Raw genomic sequence first — 24490 nt, forward strand, 5'->3', positions numbered from 1 at the left:
TATATCAGTAGTTTGTTCCCTTTTATTGAAGAGTTGAATTTCATTTTGTGGATACACTACATTTTGTTTATTCATCCGTCAGTTGGTAGACATTGATATTGTTTCTACTTTTTGGCTATTAACAATAAGATTTCCATGATTCATGTACAAGCTTTTGTGTAGAGATATGTTTAATTTCCTTTGGGACTATTCCTAGAAGTGGAATTGCTGTGTCATATCTATGTTTAACATTTGAGGAACTGTTAAACTGCTTTCCAAAAAGGCTGAACCATCTGATATTTCCAACAGCAATGTATGAGGGTTATGACTTTTTATTCTACCCATTCTAGTGAATATGAAATGGCCTTTTATTTTAGTTTTTGACATGCAATTTCCAAGTGACTAGTGATGTTGAACCTTTTTTTCATGTGATTATGGCTATTTTTTACTTTTTATGAGCCATTCTAAAAAGTAACCAGAGGCTTAATTACTGAATCTCTAACTCATAGTGTAAGACAGAAACTAAAAGGATTTTCTGGTGTATCCAGTTAAGTCAGCAAGTTGTTGCCAAAATCAATCAAGTCCGCACAAAACTTGTTCCTTCTCTGAATACTTCAACAATCTTATATTCCAACATAGAAGTATTCTTAACATATTGCACTTGATGATACCATCCTTATCATTAATATGTATATATAAATTGAGGGGAACAGATAAAAAGTTTTAAAAGAATTCAAGTTACTCTTTAGAAGGCATATGGTTTTAAAATATTTTATTTTCCTGATTCTTTTGATAATCCGTGTTAAGGAAATGGTTACAGAGTCTCTAAGGAATTAATAGTAATGTTCTGGGAATATCAGTTTAGGGTTGAGATAAATGTCTGTGATATCGTGGGAACACACATTTACATACCCAAGAGGACATCACTGTGAATATTCATTGAAAACTCTGTGTTCATAAAGTAAAACACATAGAACTAGAAGATGAACTCAAAGAAGGTAGAAGATTTTGTGAATCTTAATTATCTTTTTTATCTCTAATGCCTAGAATAATGTCTGATATAATGTAGGCATTCAATAAATATTCGATGAATAAGTCAACACTAGGAGTGTATTTTGAATGTCATTGTTGAATGAAAAAATACCCATATTTCTGATATCTCAGGAAGTAGAAAACTCAAGTGCTTGTTTCTATAGATTAGAATTTAGGAAACTTGAAAATTATCATGTTGCAAAATAATTTCTAAACTTTTGTTGGAATTTAATTTTTGTCATCTAAGGCCAAATGCCTGCCTGGGTCAGTGTACAAAGTCATAGTCCTATCTATGAATGGGTTCAAAATTTCATAAAAACCACAGTTCTAAGTCAGGACCAGTACCTTTATTTGTTTTCTGCTCCTGAAATGCTGTCATGAATATCGATGCACTATACTTCCAAAGTAAACTAGATTTTGATTTATAACAAAGCAATAATAACAAGAACCAAACCAGAATAAAACAAAAAACTTGCCTCTTCTCAATAAATTTGTTTCATCACTCTCTTTCCTCACTCTGACCCCTCTTACAAAGTAGTCCAAACAGAAAACACTAATATAAGAAACATCTGACGTGTAGTGACAAAGGATCCCTTCTAGCAAAGCACACGACTGCATTTTAATGTGAGAGCCATAGGAAAGACACAACTGGATTCTTTTAAAGCTTTTTATGTGTTCCCCTCAATTTATACATACATATTATTAAACTAAGATGGTATCGTCAGTCCAATACACTAAGAATACTTCCATGTTGGAATAAAAGATTGTTGAAGTATTCCAGAGAAGGGACAAGTTTTGTGTGGACTTGAATGATTTTGGCAATAACTTGTTGACTCAACTGGATATACAAGAAAATCTTTTTAATATTCCTCTTACACTATGAGTTAGAGATTCAGCTGTGTAAAACTAGGCCTCTAGTTACTTATTTCTTGCATGAAGCACAAGGATTTGTTTACTTTATTTATTTTTATTGGAAGAAAATATATTTTCTAGAAAAGAATACATGTGTTTTTCATTGTTCATCCCGGAATTAGATAATCATAATTCTCCAAACTTGTGGTGAATATGGCAGGAAATGAGTGACATGCAGTAAAGTCATTGTTGGGGACACATTAATAAGTTACTTTCTAGCCTTCATTAGCTAGAAAATTGTTTGCGATGTTTGGCTATATTTTATTTTTTATTTAAAAATGGAAATATTAAAGTATATATAATATGGCTTTTAAATGCTGTTAGAAAATATACACACACATGTTCACATGTGCATACATACACACACATATTTAAGTATAAATGTACCCCTCAGCATGAAAACACCAATAATACTTCTCTTGGGAAGTCCTTGGTTACATAATCTAAAGTCTCTCTGATTATGAGAAAAATTGTTGATTGTATTATGAAGATTACATTTCCTTTGTTTCTTCTGAAACTCCATCTGCAGAGCTTAGTGAAGGGAAAAACAGGTAGGCAGGCAAAATACAATGGTGAAGTAACTAAATACAGCCAAAACTTCTCTATTTTTGCTATGCCAGTTCATTAACAGTTTGCCAAAACTTTTAAGACCATATGAAACTGAAATTACACCCATTGTGCTTCAAGCCCTAGGTCCAACTGAAGCAAGAAAGGGCTGTGTGATGAAGTCTCAGGCATATATTAATACATTTACTAATAATGAAAAGACATGAAAATTGGAACAGCTATGTAAACTCTCAATGAAAAAATACTATTAAGTGTTTGTGTATCAGGAATCAAAGGTTAGGAAAATAGTGTACCCAGCTTAGCAAAAAATCAAAACTCATTATCTATAGAATCTAATGAGATAACTGCATCATTATAGTGCACCTAGAGATTGTGCATTATTTCATTCCATTCTTTTTATTTCTGAGTCATTCCTGGGAGAAATGTGAGGTGAGAAAGAAGTTCACCTCTCTCAAACTAGTCGTGTAATCTATTGTATGGTGGATATTATAGTATATAGTATAGGTGCTATTTGTTAAGTATAACATTAAAATTTCTACAAATGTGTTTTCTTGTTGTATCTCTTACAGTGAGTAGGTTATATCCATCTGAAAATAGGTCACCTGAATTGGCAATATCTACCAATCTTTTAAATCATTCTTGCATTCCTTAGTATTTATATTATACTTTGTGAATTTAGGAAGTCATGTTCCACAGAGCAGTCAGAGGAGGAGTTAATGTGTGGATGTTACTTCATTATGACTCCCAATCTAGATCTAGAATGCCCATGTTTATTAAAAGTCTTAAGCAAACTAACTACTTTGTCCACTGGTAACTACAGATACTCTGTGGGACCTCAAGGCTTTAGCTTTCTCCTGGGACAATTAAAAATCAATGTAATGAAGATCTACTGACACTGAGAAGAGAACAACATCCCACAGGAGCTTTGATTGTTTTTTTCATACCATAAAACTGATTGGATATGTTTAAAATAATTCTACAAAGAACAAAATATATACGTATCTGTATGTATGTACATTTATGTGTGTGTAATATGTGTATGTACACACATTTACAATAGAATCTCTGTAGTTTGCAAACAAACTATCATATCTTTATCATTGTTTACTTTCAAATGTCAATACTTGTTCTAAATAATTATATAGATCATTGATATGACTAGAATCTTAGTTGAATAGAAAAGTCTTTGTGGGCTCATTGACTTTAGATTTAATCACTTTGGGAGAAAGTTAATGGGTTTTTTTGTAAGTTTGGGAAATACTAGTGTCATTTGCAGTATGAGATGTACTGTGTGCATTTGAATGTTACTTCTAAGTTAAATTTGGATATAAGATTGAATCTTGGGTCTAAAATCAGTAAAGCTGAAGGGACATACTGAGTCATTTTAATAACTGTGTTGATTTATTTTGTAACTGACAGCACTTAAGGTTTTAATTAGGTTTTGTTATTATTGGAACTGAATGCATATGTTGTACAAAGTAGCCTGTTTAAAAGAGTTTTATTCTGATGTAATTGTTGCTTTAAGGAAACTTTTCTGAATGTTCTACATTAAGCCTTATAAGTGTCTCGATCCTGCTAACCTTTCTTTTTTGGTTAAAACACCTTGGTACTATAATAGAAAATGTCAGAATTTATTTTTATTCTTTAGTCTAAATTTTTAATTTACATAGGCGCATTATTCTAAAGTGAATTGATGCTCTCAAACATATTAATTCAAACTAAATGACAACAACTCTAATGACTAATTTATAAAATAAGTGTGTGTTTTTTGTGGGATACATATTTGTTTATTTATGCTTAAACAATTGCCCTTTGCATTCAAATATCATATTCAAAAGCTATACAACAATTCATTTTGTTTGTTATTTATTTTTAGTACTGATGATTACCACTTATATATGTTTTTCTTCAACTTTTTTTTTATTATGCTTTAAGTTTTAGGGTACATGTGCACAACGTGCAGGTTAGTTACGTATGTATTCATGTGCTAGGAGGACAGGCTTGATATCAGGAAGACCAGTTAATATGGTATTGTGTTAGTGGAGGTGAGTAATATAAACTTGAACTTAAGCATTGTCAGTAAGACTGCCAAAGAAGGTATGGATTCATAAGCTATTATGTCAGAATATATATGAACCAGGCATTTGTATTTCTTTTTAAACTTCCCAGGTAATTCCAACATACTGCTCAGTCAGAGAATCACCAATCACTGTTAGATTTAGAGTCCTGGGGACAGTCAAATTTAGTTTGACTTCTAGGTTTCTTGCTTGTTTGCGTAAATGGTGAGGCCATCCATTGTGAAAAAAATGTTAAAAGAGAAACAGTTTTACACAAGGGGAGATTTTTCTGTTGTTGCCAGTCGATTTTGTTCACATGAAGTTCAAATATGTATGAAACATCTAAAAATTCAGTGGAAAGGTCCGATGCAGCGATAGATATTATGTAGTCTTGTAGCAAAGTGATAGTGGAACTCATGGATTAATCCAAAGAGTGTGCAGGTTATCCAGGAAAACAACACCACTTAGAGGCCAGCAGAGGAAGAAGAGCTTGGGAGCTAACTAGTAAGGAATGGTGGTCAGAGAAGAGGCAAGGAGGTGGAAGGGAAAGGCAAGTAAGGTGTCAAAGAAACATTGAAATAGAGACTTACTCATGTGAAATATTAGTCAGAAATAGAAAATTAATAAATATCCGTAATTTTTTTCAGTTTAGGAAGTTAGCCACTTTCTTTTTGAGGAGTCTGTTGTTTAGAAGCACCAAACTCGGATTGCGCAAAGTAATCTCTGTCTTACAGCTATACTACAAGGTATTTTATTTTTATTTGTTTATTATTGAGTATCTTATATACGTAAAGAGAGTGATTTGTGTATACGTGTGTGCGTGTGTGTACTCACATGCATGCACTTGCACATATAGGATGTTGGAGTGAATGTATATTAAACTGTCAAATATTCTTTGTACATGATAAGCTAGCATTGAAAGAGAGGAGTCTCTACACACATGCCTCTATACACGGAAGAAATTCTAGAGGGAGGAAAGAAAAGATCAATGTGACAGTTTGGTAAAGCTGGGCACTATATTAGTCTGTTTTCATGCTACTGATAAAGACATACCGGAGACTGCGCAATTTACAAAAGAAAGAGGTTTCATGGAGAACTCACAGTTCCACATGGCTGGGGAAGCCTCACAATCATGGCGGAAGGCAAGGAGGAGCAAGTCACATCTTACATAGATGGCAGCAGGCAAAGAGAGAGCTTGGGCAGGCAGACTCCCCATTTTTAAAACCATCAGATCTCATGAGTCCCATTCATTATCACGAGAACAGCACAGGAAAGACCAGCCCCCATGATTCGATCATCTCACACTGGGTCCCTCCCACAACACGTGGGAATTATGAGAGCTACAAGATGAGATTTGGGTGGGGACACAGAGCCAAATCATATCAGGCACTATGTCCCCACCAACGTTCTTTCCACCACGTCTTCCACTGGGGAATACTGGAAAGACAAATATGTAACTAGTAGGCTCCCACGGATGTTAGAAATGTTCAGATTTAAACTCGTGACCATTACACATTGGAACTCCCTCCTTTCTTTGGAATTTTCCACTCCAAATACATGTTCTATATCAGTGTTTCTCAATACTGGCTGCATGTGAGAATAAAATATCAATGCCAAAGCTTTAACCCAGATCAATTATACCAGAATGCATAAAACCTAGTCAGCAATTATTAGAAAAAGTTTTCAGGTAATTCCAGTGTGCAGCCAAGGTTGTGAATCCTTGTTTTCTATATCACATTGGTTTATCTGAGAGTGTTTCCATAAATTCACATTAACTGAAAGCATGTTTCTGCTTTTGCAATAACATTTCTTTACCTGGTACTCTGACAGTTCCATCAACAGTTTTATAGACAAGCTCACCAAAAGTAGACTTGGGGGTTGTTTTAGTCAATTCAAACTGTCATAATAAAATACTGTAGACTGGTAGCTTGAAACAACAGAAACTTCTTATTTCACAGTTCCAGAAATTGGAAATCTAAGATCAGGGTGTTAATATGGTTGTGCTCTGGTGAAGGCTGTCTTTTTGGCTTGCAGATAACTGTCTTCTGACTGGATTCTTGGACAAGGGGAGAGAGAAAGAGCAAGCTTTTTAGTGTCTCATTTTATAAAAGCCCTAATCCCATCAGGCCAGGGCCGCACCCTCATGAACTCATCTAACCCTAATTACCTCCCAGAGCCCTATCTCCAAGTACCATTACATTAGGAGTTAGGGCTTTGATGTACGAAGAGGATAGGAGGGATATTCAGACCATAGCAGGATCATGCAGTTCTCTGCCATCAGTAGCTTTAAACCAGGATAATTCTACTGGGACAAGCACTAGTTCAATGCAGTCCAGCACTTAGCCTGGAGGTGAAACAGTCCTTTGGTTTTGTATATAATTCAGTGGTGACATTTATGTAACTGTGCAATAAGCCATGACAGTTTAACCAGATTCTAGTTTCACTGCTGAAAAGTGCATCCGTTTTGACAGATACATAAAAAAATAAGTTTGAACAGAACCAGACTTTTTAAAGAGATGCTGAATTTAGTCTGGAGCTGCTTAGTGTCTTTGGAATTGCTTTTCTGTGTCTTGCTGAACTCAGCAGGCAAAGCAGAGGACTGCTTAAGCGAGACCATTTGGTGGTAGCATTGGTGTTGGAAGTACTGCCAAATGCTTTCAGTCTCATGTACGTTCTCCCTGGAGGCTGATGGATATGACATTATTATTTTTTTTTAATTCTTAGTGAGTTTTAGGTCATCTCATTGTGCTTGTTGCAGATAAGTTCACAATATCTTTAATAACTTCCTGTGTGGGTGCATTGAAAATTCATTCTATTCAGTTAAACCAAGGGATTATACCGTATTCTCTACATAGTATTCAGAGTGAAAAATTCCCATTTCTAATTTTGAGGCTTAAATGTTCCAAGGTTTTGTCTGTGTAATATTATACTTGTAATTATGGTGGCATTTGGATTTATCAGTGTGTGTAAGTATGTTTATGAGGAAAGGAGGAATGGGGATAGAGAATGAGCAAGGAGGGATTCTTGTCAGACTCCTTTATCCTTGTTCAGATTAATAAGAGGCCTATGTTGCACCTAGATGATAAGTAGGACAGATAATTTCCAGGAAATATAAAGAACATTCTTCAGTTCACATACCTAGCAGAAACTCAGCAGTTAGAATATACAGAAAGTGTTACGAAGTAGAAGAAAATGAGGCATGGTATGGAAAAGTGTTGGTGATCAGTTAGAAATATAAACTCAAACGAAGAATAAATGTTGTTCATTTATTTTTCACCTAGCATTAGCATGAGGCTGTGCACATCATAGGTGTTCAGGAACTACTTGTTGAGTGAATGATTGATCCCAGAATGATCAAAGTAGACCTATCAGAATATAAAATTAAGTCAATCATAGGAAGCCTCATGTAATTCTCCCTTTAAGTTTGTAAAAAAGCAATAACCAGGAGGAAACACGATTCAGACCTAAAGTCCAAGTACAATATAAGAACCAAACTTATATGTTGCTCAGTTAAGGGACATATGCTACAAAGCTCCTCCTGGTCTGATAGCTCTTTCACTCAGATCTTTGGGCCTATCTCATGCTGCCTTTTTCCTGCCACTGGATATAATGTGCTTGATTATATATCTTACCTTCTGAAAAGACTCTACTACCAGCTGAGTGAAAGGGACTTGAGTCTGTATAATGACTTTACGTTAGCAAATAGTTTTGAACTTCTACCTGTTAAAAGACAGAATTACAACAAATCTAGTTTAGTAGATCTTCATTGGCTTTTTTTGTGATTCTAGAATCTAGCAGCAGTTTGGGCCAAAATGGTTCAGAATGTTCCACCCTACCACATGTGCAGGTTATATTTACAGGCAGAGAAAAAGAAGTTAGCTACAGAAAACAGAAGCGAGGTACAGAGACAGCCCCATTACATGGTATGCATCTCATACATGGTTTGAACAGCTGCCTGTGATTGGCTGAAACTCAGCTATTTGTTCCTAGTTAGGTTTTCACTTTGTTTTTGGTACTGAGTTAGGTTGCAGTTAGGCGCTTGTAGGGAGGACTCCTTGGGCCAGTTTCAATTTTATTTAACATACCAAAGAGCATGACTCTACAGCATCTCGTATCTCAGTGATTAGCCAAAAAGAATTTTTGTCTGTGCAGTTTCCTGTTAAAGTACCCTAAATGGGGTTAATAGCATAACCTACTCATTGGCCTTCAGTGAGGCCTTGATGTTTGCAGATGTGTTGTTGTTATTAGGTGAAGGATTTTTATTCTCCATTGTACATAGACTTTTGCCACAATGCAGTCACTTCACTTCACTTTGGTGAAGACTGAAATGTATTTCTCTGAGACAAAGATGGCACTTTCTTTTAGGTACATTGGGCAATTAACACATATTATTGATATCTAATTAACTGGTTACACATATTGAAGTAAATATTAATTTGGCAAAGTGGTGGATTTTCAATAGGAGATAGAAGGCTAGAGAGTAAGATTGACAGGGTTGCTATTTTATAGACTGAACATACAAAGATATTTTTCAGAGAAACACCAGACTTCCCCATTGCAATAGGTAGCCTGCTGACAATTAGGACATGTGACTGAGAACCTCTTGAGGTGAATCAGAACTGGAAAAATATATTAGATTCTATCCAGAAATGATTATTTTCTTCAGTGAGAAAGGACAAAGCAAAAATGAAAACTCTAGAAAAATGCGGAACTCTCTATCTCTACTGAGTAGCCTAAGTTTAATGAAGCCCCAAAAAGAGAGTCATAAATTTTTAAATTTTAGCCTTTAAGCAAAAAGTTAATAACCTTTGTTAATCAAAAAAATATATATAATTGTTCATTTTTTCTTCATCATTTCTATATAATTAGCTGTGTGCATATATACTATAATGCTAGAAAACTCTTATAATGTATCACTTCTGGGAAGGAATAAAATAATCATCCCACTCCACCTTTCTTACCTTGATTCATGGCTCAAATATTCCTATTCTTGGAACATTACTGCAGCTTTGGTGCTAAGAAAATTGCTGGTAGAGGAAGAATGATTCTGCGGCCCTTCATCCTTCACAATTTTTACACCATCCCATTGTCTAACTTTGCAATCTCGCCATCTAGTGTTCAAAGGTTCTCAATACCATAGTTTATAAAATGCTTCACTTCATTAAAAGCAAAACAGTAAAGTGCTAAGCAAGTTACCTTAAAAACAGTGTGTTTGGGAATAGTCAATGTAATAAATAGATCATCAATGAAACTTTACAGCAGATTTCTTGTTAAATGTGTTTCTTATTTATCATTATTGTCTCATTTATTTATTGTATTTATTCATAAATATTTGATAGCTTCTGTTTATATAGTCATGCAAATTATACATAACATACTCTGTATATTGAAATATATACTTATTTATTTTATATTTTATTTTTATATTCTTTTCTTTCTGTACTACCTATGGCTAATTGTGATTGACTCTGAAGGCAAACAAATCTGAGTCATGATGGTAGATTGGGTTAGAGTGGAATCAAAAGGAAATACTTTACTGGAATATTTGACTGCTATGCATATCCTTCCCCAAGCTGTGGTTTTTTTTTACTACTAATGGCTGTCTCTTCATGGGGCAGATATAGCAAGAAAAACACAGAAGGCTTTGATGCACATGAAATACGGTGGTTTGTCAGAAAACAAACAAAAATACTAGTGTCTTCCTTGTCTTACCATTGAGACTATTTTAGGTCTGTCTTTTCAAACAATTTTTTGGAATTTAGTTTTAGGAATTAATGAGGATTGCAGTTTTGAAGATGACCTGGAAACACGATTTTTATTTTCTTTACAAGGTTTTAAGATGACCTCTTCTATAGTGTTTATCAGGTCAGAATTTTAGAAAGAAAAACATATATTTATTTAATTATCAAGAAAATAAAATTAGCTAGTTAAAACAAGCCCTTTCAGATAACTTCCATCATTTTAACATCTATAAAACAGTTGACACTATGCCTGCTCTGAGAGACCCCAGTGTCAAAATGGAAAACCTCAGTCCTTACCCTGAAGGAGGTGAAGTCCTATGGTCCATGAGGTTACCGCCTACAGCTCAGACCTTACCCACTTCCACTCTGGGCTCTGACCTTCTTAGCCTTTGTCAATTCTGCAAGGACAGGAGGCTTCCTCCCACTTTAGGCTGTTTTTCTCCCTTGCTTTGATCAGAAATGCCTTCTGTCCTTACACACCCTTCGGATCTTGGCTCCAACATCATTTTCTCAGAGAAGACCTCCAAACCCTGTCTTGTTATTAGATAGTATGCAATAATTTTCCTTATTTCCACTCACCTTATTTTGTAATCACATACTTGTCTTATTATCAGCTTAGTATCTGCAGCCTTGACTAGGGTACAAGTAGTGAGCAGGCTAGAATAATGCCTCTTTTATTTAAACCCCTGAGGTCCTAGCCCAGGGGTTTCTATAATACCCATTAGGAGTAGATGTGCAGTAAATATTTGATGGAATCAGCCCATGGGCCCAAAATTGAGAGCTAAGAAGCCCATTGTCTCAGCTCATATAATTTCATACAGTTGGCTCTGCTTCCATGCCACCGCTGGGATAAGAGAATATTCACTGAGGCAGGAAACCCCAGTGCCTGCCTCCCAACTTCTCAGAGCACACCTCTCTGGGGACATGTCATTTCCTGCAGCACAGCTTGGGAGTGAGGTAAAGAATTCCCTGAGTTGTTCACTACTACTCTTCCCGGTTCCAGGAATCAACTCTCCTTTCAGACTTTTGCTTATTCTTCCCTGAAATACAAAAACAAAACAACTTCCCACACACAAATTAAAACTCTATTCTTGCTGTCTTTACTATTATCCATCTTCATGGATTAACAGGAAATATAAGATACAGAAGACAAAATATAAATTAATATTTTAGTAAGTTATCTTGCCACTCACACTCAGAAGAGGATACAAATAAATTATTCAAGTTATGTAAAGGACGTTAAGTTTTCATTGTTTATTTTTATAGCATTTCTCTTCTTTTCTAGAACATTCTAAGGATTCCCAGCCATCTTAGAATATTAGACAAGCAATTATGCTTAGAATCAATTATTTTCAAAATGAGCTCTGTTAAAAATTTATAGCATGTCACACTAAGCTTCGAGTATCTATAGGCAAACACCAACACCTTCTCAAAAATGAGTCCAACATTTTGAGAGATGAGCAAGAATTTAGTAATTCATTTTGATATTGAATACACACATATGCCCAACTATAGATTTGGTATTTTTTTGTAAATTTTATTACAGTATATTTTATTTAAGATCTAATATATTCTCATTGTTTTCTTAAGTTAACACCTTTGCTTACCATCAAATACACATAAAGAAAAATGCTTGAATGTTCAAATCACACTGAGGGTTCTTTAATTTTTTTTATTTTTATGGGTACATAGTCGGTGTATATATTTATGGGGTACATGAGATATTGTGGTACAGGCCTACAGTCTGTAATAATCACATCAGGGTAAGTGGGCTATGCATCATCTCAAGCAGTTATTTCTTTGTGTTATAAGCATTCCAATTATACTGTTTTAGTTATTTTTAAATGTGCAATAAATTATTGTTGACTGTAGTCACCCTGTTGTGCTATCAAATACTAGATCTTATACATTCTACCTTACTATATTTTGTATTCGTTAACTATCCCCACTCCCACCCCACCCACGGACACATACACTTATCCCTCCCAACCTCTGGTAGCCATCATTCCACTCTCACACTGAGGATTCTATAGATCCTTCTAGGCCTTCTTCTCCCCACCTGTGGTGGCATCTAATAGGCATCACATAAATGAGTGCTCTCTGAAAACTGGGTTGATTCATTCAATTGCCAACTTGGATAGAATTCTGACTCCTGGGCTCTTGAAAAACAATAAATAGAATGGTATGAAGTTTACTCCAAAGAATATCTTCACACTTCTGTCTCCACAGCAACACAGATGTACACACGGTGGCATCACTTCTTAAGCTGTACCTCCGAGAACTTCCAGAACCAGTTATTCCTTATGCGAAGTATGAAGATTTTTTGTCATGTGCCAAACTGCTCAGCAAGGAAGAGGAAGCAGTAAGTTGATGCATTTATTTCCAAATAAGCTTTTGTTTGGAATTTTTTTCTGTGTTCTTAGTCTTAAATCTGTAAATTTCCATTGCCCTATCCCAGTGTTACTCTCCACTATCCTTTGTATTGACCTCACACACACTGAGACTTTCCGTATACAGCTCAAGTACCATTTCCGATCCCCTCTCTGATCAAAAAAAAGAATATGGCTGAATAAATTAAATCAGCACGACTTGCCGCTTTCTTTCCCTAAATGATAAATGCAGTGCTATGTCAGGCCACACATCACACAAAAGAAGTGACTGCTGTGTCTCATAATCTTTTAATCGTGTGGACCCAAACCACTTCAAATAGTGGCTTCTATACAAAATCCTACCTACTGCTATTTCTTTAAACAGCTTTGTTAAGGTATAATTTTTATACAATACAATCGCCCATTTAAAATGTATGATTCGGTTTTTTTTAGTATATTCTCACAGTTGTGCAACTCTGAGATATTCGATTATCACCAAAATCTAATTTTAGAATATTTACAATATTTTTATTGCCTCAAAATAAACCCCATACCCTCTCTTAATTCTCCTTTTTCCCCAGCTCATGGCAACGACTAATCTATTTTCTGCCCCTATAGATTTGCCCATTCTGGACATTCCTTATAAATGGAATCATTCAATGTTTTTTTGGTGTGTGTGCACGATTGGCTTCTTTCACTGTTTTCAAAGTTTACTCATGTTGTGCCACTTATAAGTATTTCATTCCTTTTAATTCTAAACAATATTCCATTATTCATCCATTCATCAGAGAGACCTTTGGGGTTTTTTTCATTATTTGGCTATTATAAATAATGCTGTTGTGAACATCCATGTACAAAGTTTTGCATGGATCTAAGGTTTTATTTCTCTTAAGTATATACCTAGAAGGTAGAATTGTTGGGCCATATGTGACTCTGTTTTTCAAGAGGGCTCTAGCATTTTAAATTCCCACCAGCAATGAGCGCAGATTCTGATTTCTTCAAATCTCTGCCATCACTTGTTACCTGTTGTTTTTATCTTAGCCATCCTAACACGAGTAAAGTCGTATCTCATTGAAGGTTGAATGGCATTTCCCTGATGGCTAATGATGCTGAACATCTTTTCATGTGCTTATTGGATATTAGTATATTGCCTTTGAAGAAATACTATTCAGATTATTTCCCCATTTTCAGTTGGGTTATTTGCCTTATTATTAATAGTATTGAGTTGTAAGAGTTTATATAGTTTAGATATATGTCCCTTATAAATATGATTTTAAATATTTTCTCACATTCTGTGAGTTGTCTCTTCATTTTATTGATGGTGTCCTTTGAAACACAAAAGTTGTGCATTTTGATGAAGTCAAATTTATCTATTTTTAATCAGTTGTGGTTTTGTGTCATATCTAAGAAGACTTTGCTTAATACAAGGTCACAAAGAGTTACTCCTGTATTTTCTTCTAAGACTTCTATAGTTTTGGCTTTTACATTTAGAACTATGATTCACTTTGAGTTCATTTTTGTTTTTGGTGTGAGGAAAGGAACAAACTTAATTCTTCTTCATGTGGATATACAATTGTCCCAGCACTGTTTCTTAAAAGACTATTCTTTCCCCCATTAGATTTTCTTGGCACTCATGTCAAAAACTGCTGCCTATTGTTTTTTGTTTTTTTGTTTTTTTTTTTTTTTTTTTGAGACAGAGTCTCGCTCTGTGGCCCAAGCTGGAGTGCCGTGGCAGGATCTCGGCTCACTGCAAGCTCTGCCTCCAGGGTTCACACCATTCTCCTGCCTCAGCCTCCCAAGTAGCTGGGACTGTAGGTGCCCGCCACCAAGCCTGGCTAATTTTTTTTTTTTTTTTTTTTTTTTTGTATTTTTAGTAGAGATGGGGGTTTCACCTTGTTAGCCAGGATGGTCTCGATCTCCTGACCCCGTGATCCACCTACCTCAGCCTCCCAAAGTGCTGAGATTACAGGCGTGAGCCAACGCACCCGGCCTAACTGCTGCCTATTTTTATAAATGCAGTTTTATTCCATTTGTTAAATAACATTGTCTGTGGCTGCTTTTGCACTACAACAGAAGAGGTGAGTGGTTGCAAACAGAGACCATTTGTCCCATAACGCCTCAAATATTTACTATCTGGACCTTTATGGGCAGAAGAAGAAAGCAAATTACATTATCCATTGGCTTTTCTGCTATCATTTACATTTTAGGGGAAGTCATATAATGAAAAGAACCAAATAAATTCGTCCCTTGTGAAATTTCCAGAAAGATCACTTTTTTCAATTATCCTCCCTCCCCAAATGATGTATCCTAAACATGACCAGCTCTGAGAGACTTTTGTCAGTAGATGTATTTGTCTATGTTCTGTACATGCTGAAACTGGGAAGGATGCTCACTACATCACTTACTCTTCTTCAAATAATTTTATTAATAAATGAGCTTATCTTCTCTTTTCAGTCAATTGTGAGCATATGTTAAAAATGATAACAGCTTCACTTGAATCTGTTTCTCCACAAATAGTACTTATGGAGATATTTTAAATCCTTGTACATCTTTGAAAATATATCTAAAATATTCACTGTGATGGTGGTAAGTTTTCGGGACAAGATCTTTCACTGATAACATGTGAAACTAATTTTTAAAAAAATTATATGGCCATTTCCACTTGCTTTAATTCTAAGGCCAACGTGTAGAAAAATAATATTTATTTTCTTCTTTGTACTCAGGGTGTTAAGGAATTAGCAAAGCAGGTGAAGAGTTTGCCAGTGGTAAATTACAACCTCCTCAAGTATATTTGCAGGTAAGAACTGTCCTAAGGACAAACGTAAACAAGACAAGACATATTTAGCCTGATACTAATTTGTGTTTGACAATGAATAAAATCACTCAACTACTTCGAGCCCTAGTGTTGGCCTCTGTAAAATTAAAAGATTGGACAAGGTGATCTCAGAGGCTTCTTTGAGCATTAAATTGCTTAATTTTGAAATGTGATGTTTTTGAAGTTTCTCTTGCCTCTACACACTAAAGATAGGTTGTTTTGAACTTCAATCAAGTTTTTTGTACTGTTTCAGAAGTGGCATTGTTTAGGAAAAGAAGCATGCCACCTTGGCATGAGAAACATCTGCATGGGAGCCAAGATTGTGCCATTGACTAGTTGCCTGTCTTATGCAATTCTCTTATTCTTTCTGAGTCTCAGGGTCCTAATAGGTAAAATGGTAATGAAAACACATATTTCACATAGTTGTTTTAAAAATTGAATTATATTTTAAATGATTAGTATATAGTAAGCATTCAATAAATGTTATTTTCTTTCCATTTCTCTCCCACCTCAGGTTTCATCAAAGACATTTGTAACTGAATTCTGTTAGAAAAATAATTGTGCCAGAAAAATAATTGTGACTGAAAAATATACCTCTCAATGTATAACTCAAGACCTGGGATGGGATATGCCATATATGTGCTCCTGTTTAAGAAACCAAATATGCAAAATTGAAACAGAATAAATTTAAATAGAGAGTAATGATTGGCACTACAAGTCACTGCAGGGTGTCTTACATGATAGCTTCCCAGTCCATTTTAAAATAAAATTCAAAGTTTTAATTGAGTACAGTGCATCATTTATGTATGTGTTTGGTGTTATGATTAGATAAGTGTTCAAGGGACTAGGAACTATGAAGTCTAAGACTAATATCAGACATTTTGGTGTTAATTGTCAATGTAACTGAGTAGAAATTCCAAGTCCTCCCACAATAAGTTCCTCTAGTGATGATTATACTTAGAAGCAAACAGTACCTTGGTGTTCCAGAATTTGAAAAAGCAGGGAATCATGCCATTGACACCTTAGACTTATTAATATGGAAGCTTATAATCCAAACATTTTGAACTAATTCAAGTTATTCTAGTGGGTGAGACAGAGATTACATTCTCCTTAAGTAAAAGGGATGAAAAAGCTTCTTTGGAACCATATTGTAAGTCTTTATCTCCACAATAGAAATGCCTAACTTCTCATGAAAAATTTAAGCAGACTTTTAATTTCTGGTAATTTAAATAAGAAATGCTAGTTTGACTTTTTGCCTTCAGTGTTACTATAGTTTAGGCTGTATAACAGTAGTGAATGTGTGGAAATAGGCACCTTTTTTAAAAGTCATGATATAGTAGTTAAGTGTACGGCCTCTGGTGTCACATCCTCTGGTGGGTTCAAATCTTAGCTTTGCCCCTTACTAACTCTGTCTTTGGAGAAGATCCCCCCTCTGGTACCACATGACTCTCACCTGTAAAACAGAGACAATAATGGTACCTACCTCAGAGAGATGCTTTGAGAATTTAATAAATTAGCACTGTGACAGACACATACTAGTACTATATAAATATGTTATTTTAATTTTTCATTATTTCCTCTTTATCTCATCAGTACAATTAGCAAGCCATGAAATTATAGAAGCTCTTGTATAAATGAAGAGGAGGTAGGGAATGAAGGAATGCTGAAGGATTATGAAAACAATCTCTCCTATTATTTCATGCCTCTTACTTTTTAGCACCTAATAAATAGAAACAGTTTGCATTTGCAATTTTTTGTATCATTAGAACTGTGTTTTAATTTCTACAGCATTTTATTTCTCTCTTTTTTTTTTTTTCCAAGACCAAGTTTCACTCTTGTTGCCCAGGCTGGAGTGCAATGGTGCGATCTTGGCTCACTGCAACCTCCGCCTCCCGAGTTCAAGCGATTCTCCTGCCTCAGCCTCCCAAGTAGCTGGGATTACAGGTGCCCGCCACTGCACCCAGCTAGTTTTTGTATTTTTTTTTAGTAGAGATGGGGTTTCACCATGTGTCGGTCAGGCTGGTCTCAAACTCCTGACCTCAGGTGATCCACCTGCCTTGGCCTCCCAAAGTGCTGGGATTACAGGTGTGAGCCACCATGTCCGGCCTGTATTTTATCTCATTTCTTAATATACTATAATTTTGAAGCTCACAAATTACTCCACAAAAAGGGTTAATTCCTCCTGTCTAAAAAAGACATCCTACCGGCTGGTCTTATCTACAGTCCCCTAATTGAATAGAGATATAAAATTATTACTTTATTGAGGGATTGGAAGGGAATCCACGTTGTTGACTCTCAAGTCCATATTAGTATTGTCCAAACACACCTGTTCCTTTGATTGACAGAGGAAATCAAACAGGCCAGGCCAAGACAGATAGTTGATATGATAAATAAAGTTTGATCCTTCCTAATTTGCAATACATTGTCCCTATGTTTGAGTGACAGATGGGTGAACATCCAAATAATTCTGTCTCCATAGTCATCTTTGAACATAACTTTAGTTTGTAAATTTTCTAATGATCGATTTTTCTTCCACTGGCAAATTTGATCCCATTGTGTTTCAATCATATGCTTATACTCCATAGATTCTTGGATGAAGTACAGTCCTACTCGGGAGTTAACAAAATGAGTGTGCAGAACTTGGCAACTGTCTTTGGTCCTAATATCCTGCGCCCCAAAGTGGAAGATCCTTTGACTATCATGGAGGGTAAGTAAATGATTATCTTATACCCTTATCAAAAGAAGAAGTAATTATCTCTTGATTGGCCAGAATCTACTCATCTCTGAGCAAACCAAGGTAATAAGTGAATACATGGCAACTCCGTTTATTAACTGAAGTTCTTTAAATGTAAAATATTCCTTTTGAAAGTCAGATATTTTTTGTTTGTGTTGACTAAACATAAAATATACTAAATGCCTCTTCATTAGCCTTACAAGAATAAATGAAACCTTCATAAATCATATGTAAAGTATTCAAGAACTGAAAAAAAATACCTCACTTCGTGAGTTCACTACAATTTTCAGAAAATTCAAAAAGTTATTATTTTCAGTTAATATATATTTTCATTAATTTTGATTTTATTTGACTGACTTAGGGAAAAATGGTCTTTTATAAGACAATGCTGCTTGTTTATTTGTAGGTTAAAACATGAAAGAATTTTTGTTGTTCAAATTACAAAGTGTCTCAATTATTTTCCACAATGAACTGTACTTTCTGTTTTTTCCCAGCAGGCCTAGGTGCTCTATGTCATTAACAGCAACATTGTTTGCTACAAACTGGACTAATTTATGATTTCAGAATTTAAAAGAAAAAGGAAAGGAGAAACAATAATTATTTTTAGATTCACTCCGGGTTTATTTAGTCTAGAACAAAATGTCCCCCTCAGTCACCTGGATTTTACTACCTGATACCGTTCCTTTCCTTAAAATTCCAATATTTTCATTTTTTTAGATCTTATGTGTGAGAAAAAAAGCTTTTGCATGTCTGCCTGCATCACTTCAGTTTGATTTCCTTTGTTAAACGCCAAGGGCAATATAAGTTGAACATCAGATTTTTGGCAATGAGATAGTTCAGAAAACTTAATTTCTATCTGAAGAGTTTAACAGACATTAGAAAACATGAAATTTGAAGCTACAAGAAGCTTGGAGATACATTAATCCATTGTTTTTTGAAATCTTTATTATAAATTAAAATACGTGCAATACAGAACACCACCACACACATGCACACACACATACATACATCTTAATGAATTATATAAAACAAGTCCTCTACAAATAACTATATATTTAAAAATAGAGAACTTTTCCAGGCATCCCCAAAACTCTTCCTGTGCCCTGACCCAATCCCAGTGTCTGTCATCCTAATATCCAGACTATTATAGCAATTTCTTTGTGTTTCTTTGTAGTTTTATCACCCAAATGGACTTCCCAGACATTACATTTAAATTTCCTATTCCTTTACTTGATACCTTTTAAGAATTTTTTAATATACAGCACCCCCTATAATTTGCCATTTGAAAAATCATGTTATTTCACTTGTAGAGTTTCCTATAGTCTGGATTTGTTGATTCATGGATTTGTTGATTCATGGTGCAATGTAATATATTAATATTTCTCTGCCCTCTGCATTTCCTACAAGTTAGGACCTGGATAAAATTCATGTTTGATCTGCTTGGCGTGACCTTTGATTGTGTTGTGTCCTTTAATCAGGAGACACATAATGTCACTTTATCTCTCTTTTTGCGAACTTAATAAAATTCCTAAAGCTATTAATTCGCTGGAAGCTGAAATGCTGATATTGTAATTATGTGTTTTTTTCAACTCGTTATTGTGGTAAAACACACATAACATAAAATGTATCATCTTAACCATTTTTAAGTTCACAGTTCAGTAGCATTCAGTACTTTCACATTGTCTTGCAGCCATCACCGCCATCCATCTCCAGAGCTTTTTTACATTGCAAAACTGAAACTCCCTACCCATTAAACACGAACTCCCCTTTCCCTCTCCCCCAGGCCCTGGCAACTACCCTTCTGCTTTCAGTTTCTATGAATTTGTCTACTCTAGGTACCTCATATACCTGTTATACTTGTTGTGACTGGCTTATTTCACTTAGCATAATGTCCTCAAGGTTCATCCATGTGGCAATATTTTAATTTTTAAATTAATAATTTGAACACTTTAAAAAATTTTCTTCTCATCTACTACTTAGGAACCCAATGGTATCTTTAAAAGGCAAGATAAATGCTGCTTGAGTCTTTCCCTTTACTCACCAGTTTTTAAAGCACATAAACAGATTTTTTAACTCCTCTAAAAATGAGTACTATTTTCTTTGTCTTCCCAGTATACATATTATTGTGAATATTTAAAAAATATCATTATAAAGTCATGTATTAAAATCAATTTGCTTGGTCAATACATTGTAATTATTGTCCTTCATTGAATCTCAAATTTTCCCATCTTTGGCCAGTGGAAGCATCTTCAAGTTGTCTTCTTAGTTCTTTTGACAGGCCTTCCTAGTTTGGGGTAGCTATTTTTCTTTGTAGTATGACAAGATTTCTTAGGCTCATATGTTTTATGCCCCAAACCTGGAATCAGTCAATTTCCAAAAACTCCTGACTTCTTTTAGTGGGGAAATGATATTTTAAGGCAAGCTAGATCCTTAGTGCCAGTGATACTCATTGCTACTGGCTTGGTCATTGTTTCTAGTCTTTTTAGTGGTCAGAGCTAGTAGATATAAATGCACACTACACGTGTACATATTACATGCATAATAAACATATATACACATTTACCTATTAAAAAAAGTGCCTCACAAGTTCACATTAGTTACAATTCAAAATTATAACTACAGGGTTTTTATTTATTCCTTTCTCTTTACAGTTTTATTCCCTTTCTTCCAAGGAATCCTGGTTTGCAAAGACACTGAGGATAACAGAATTAGAACATCTCATAATTAATCATTTGCTCTATAACTCATCACACACACAGTAGTCTCAGGGTAACAATACCAACACCAGTATGGTTACTGCAAAATTCTTTACATGTGCTCTTTTAATCCTCCTTTTATTCTTTTAATCTTTATACTATATGCTTTCAGAATATATACCCATTATACACTATTCCCTCTCCATTTTAGTCCTCATTTAATCTTTGGAGATATGTGTGTAAATCTATCCACTTAATGTTCACTACTGGTCCTTGTATTGATGTCTTTCCAGCCTAGAGATTCTCAAAATGTAATATTCAGATAACTGGGGGCCCCAGAGATGCATTCAGGAGGTCCATGGCCTCAAATGTATTTTCATAGTAATATGAAGATGCTGTTGCCCTTTCACTGTGTTGACATTTGCACAGATGGTGCTAAAGCAGTGACGGGTACAGCAGCTGGCACCTTAGTACAAATCAAGGCAGTGCCACCAAACCCAACTAGCACCATATTCTTCACCACCACGCATTTACAATAGGGAAGAAAATTCCAATTTTACTTAGGAATGTTCTTGCTGAACAGTAAAATATATTAATTGCATTAAATATACAACCTTGAGAACACATTTCTTTCATATTAGGGTGCAGAGACGGCTGTCTGTATAAAGCACTTCTGCATACTCCCTCTAAAAGTAACACAATGATTGGCTCAAGGGGAAGCATTTGTGTGATATTTGAGCAGAACTAACTGATTTTTCTTGGAACTCCATTTTTATTTGAAAGAACAACTGACAAACTACAGTTATTCAGACTAGAGCATTTAGCAGACACATTCTCAAAAATGAACTAAACGTTTCACTTCAAGAAATACAGCTGTCAGAGTTTGTTGCCATTGACAAAATTTAAACTTGCATGTGACAAATTTGTATTCAAAACCTTGAGCTTGACAGCTTCCTAAATTCCTAAGCACTTTTCTGGTGAGATTAGTGTTGATATTAACAAATCTATAGTATCTTTGATACTATAGAAATACGTGTGTCAGGATTTGGAAGATTAGCATAACTCAGTGAATTTTCCAAATGACATGTTGTCACAACTCCATGTGTGTGTAAAGGATCCATTCAGGTTAGCTTTTCTGACTTCACAGAGCTCAATCTGTTTTTTCACATCATATCAAAAAATATGACATCTTGCTTCCTGAGATGTCCTGGCTTTATTGCCTTGTTGATTTTCATTGGTCTTTCTTCCCGTTTTTTCATTTCTGTTCTCCTAGTCCTTCCCAATTTTCACCTCTCTCTTAGCAGTATCCCCTCCATGCAAAGCCCTGTCTGGAAGGGAGTCCTGGCTGGTCAGTGTGGAGAGATCTTAGGGGCTGGATGTCTCACTCCTTCAGACCTTGCCATCGGCCACCTCTATTGGACTAGGTGCAATCCCTCCCACTTTTAGCCGCTCTTCTTAAATTAACTCTTCGCATTTTCCAGTGAATATCTATAGGGCGCTTTGGGGATATTCTATTTCCAGGACCATCAGAGCCCCCATTGCTCCTCTTTCCTTCCCTCTACAGAGACACTGACATCATGCAGGCCTTGTGGAAATGGGGATTTGTCTCGACCAACATGTATTTGGGGATTTTGGGAGATACCCTGTCAGCTAGTTTTTTGGAAATGTTGCCCATGAGTTTTGACTTTGCTATCTAGTTGCTCTGTTTTTATGTGAGAATTTCAGGAGATCCAATACTGTGCTGCCATAATCTTCCTAGAAGTCAGTGTTTTTGTTGTTGTTATTCTTTAAACTCTTGTTGCAAATCTTGTTATTTGAGGAGAAATCTTTTAAAAATTGCATAGTGTCCCCCTGCCTCCTTTGTGGATAAGAAACCTGATACCCAATGAGAAAAGTAAATTTCTCTAGATACACCAATAATTGTGTAAGGGATAGGTGCACAAGTACATAAGTTGTTTTTGTTTTGTTTTGTTTTGTTTTTAAAGTACAGGAAAAATGGAGAAGCAAAATAATCCCATCTGTTATCATAATTTGTTGGGGGTCACGGGAACGTCTCCCCATTCCCTGGGAGTGTAGTTGTTTCATTTAACCCAGGATCAATCAGGCCCCAGGGGAAACCAGCTCACAGCAACCAGACTTTCAGGAGACCTCACTGAGCACATAAACCACCTAGCTACATCCTGGCCCACTCTTCAGCATGAGTCAGTATTTAACGAAAAAGTGTTCTTGCATCCAAAAATAATTAGAAACAAGTTAGATGTTTATTATGTCTCTAGAGAAAATACTAAATCTGACTGCATTCTTAATGCATAGAAAGTTGTTTTTTGTGTGTTTTTTTAAACTTGTTTTATTTTATTCTATTTTAAGTTCTGGGGCACATGTACAGGATTTGCAGGTTTGTTACATAGGTAAACATGTGCCATGGTGATTTGCTGCACCTGTCAACCCATCACCTAGATATTAAGCCCAGCATCCATCAGCTACATTTCCTGATGCTTTCCCTTCCCCGCTTCTCCCAACAAACACCAGTGTGTGTTGTTCCCCTCCCTATGTCCATGTGTTCACATTGTTCAGCTCCCACTTGTGAATGAGAACATGGGGTGGTTGGTTTTCTGTTCCTGCATTAGTTTGCTGAGTATAATGGCTTCCAGCTCCATCCATGTCCCTGCAAAGGACATGATCTCGTTCCTTTTTATGGCATGGCTGCAAAGTATTCCGTGATGTATATGTACCACATTTTCTTTGTCCAGTCTATCATTGATGGACATTTGGGTTGATTTCATGTCTTTGCTATTGTGAATAGTGCTGCAGTGAACATATGTGTGCATGTATCTTTATAACAGAATTATTTATATTCCTCTGGGTATATACCCAGTAATTGGATTGCTGGATCAAATGGTGTTTCTGATTCTAGATCTTTGAGGAATCACCACACTGTCTTCCACAATGGTTGAACTAATTTACATTCCCACCAATAGCATAAAAGTGTTCCTATTTCTCTGCATCCTTGACAGCATCTATTGTTTCTTGACTTTTTAATAATCACCATTCTGACTGGCATGAGATGGCATCTCATTGGAACTTAAACAAATTTACAAGAACAAAAACAAAAACAACCCCATTAAAAGTGGGCAAAAGACATGAACAGACGCTTCTCAAAAGAAGACATTTATGCAGCCAACAAACTTACTTTAAAAAGCTCAACATCACTGATCATTAGAGAAATGCAAATCAAAACTACAGTAAGAAAGTTGTTTTAAAGTACTCTGTTATTGTCTCCCCTGCTCTCAAAACTCTCCCAAATCCATTCCATGCAGTGTCCCTCAAAACTCTCCCAAATCCGTGCCACGCAGTGTCTCTCAAAACTCTCCCAAATCCACCCAAGCAGGGTCTCTTGTCTTCTTCTGCCCTTCCTCATTCTCTGAATCTACTCATTTTCTTACTTCCACAAATAAGTTTCTCCTCTTTTCTTATTCATTCTCCTGATGTATATAAAATTAGATCATATCTGAGGGTAGAATTAACTCTTCACAATAATAATCTTTTAAAATATGTCTTAATTTATCATTCAATAAATATTCATTAAGC

At 35.5% G+C, this 24490-nt stretch overlaps 1 protein-coding gene across 9 annotated transcripts in view; it reads left to right on the forward strand.

Annotated features, from left to right (window-relative positions):
• Nucleotides 1-24490, forward strand: part of ARHGAP24 (Rho GTPase activating protein 24) — an 859252-nt gene that overhangs the window by 813253 nt on the left and 21509 nt on the right. For all 9 annotated transcript variants that reach the window (XM_063808953.1, XM_001144292.8, XM_016951816.4 and 6 more), the window contains 3 exons: nt 12518-12650; nt 15381-15454; nt 18058-18179. In XM_063808953.1, coding sequence (XP_063665023.1) covers nt 12518-12650; nt 15381-15454; nt 18058-18179 — 329 coding nt within the window. The remainder of the gene's footprint in view (nt 1-12517; nt 12651-15380; nt 15455-18057; nt 18180-24490) is intronic.

The sequence above is a fragment of the Pan troglodytes genome, chromosome 3, assembly GCF_028858775.2.
Source record: "Pan troglodytes isolate AG18354 chromosome 3, NHGRI_mPanTro3-v2.0_pri, whole genome shotgun sequence".
In the NCBI taxonomy this organism is placed as follows: domain Eukaryota; kingdom Metazoa; phylum Chordata; class Mammalia; order Primates; family Hominidae; genus Pan; species Pan troglodytes.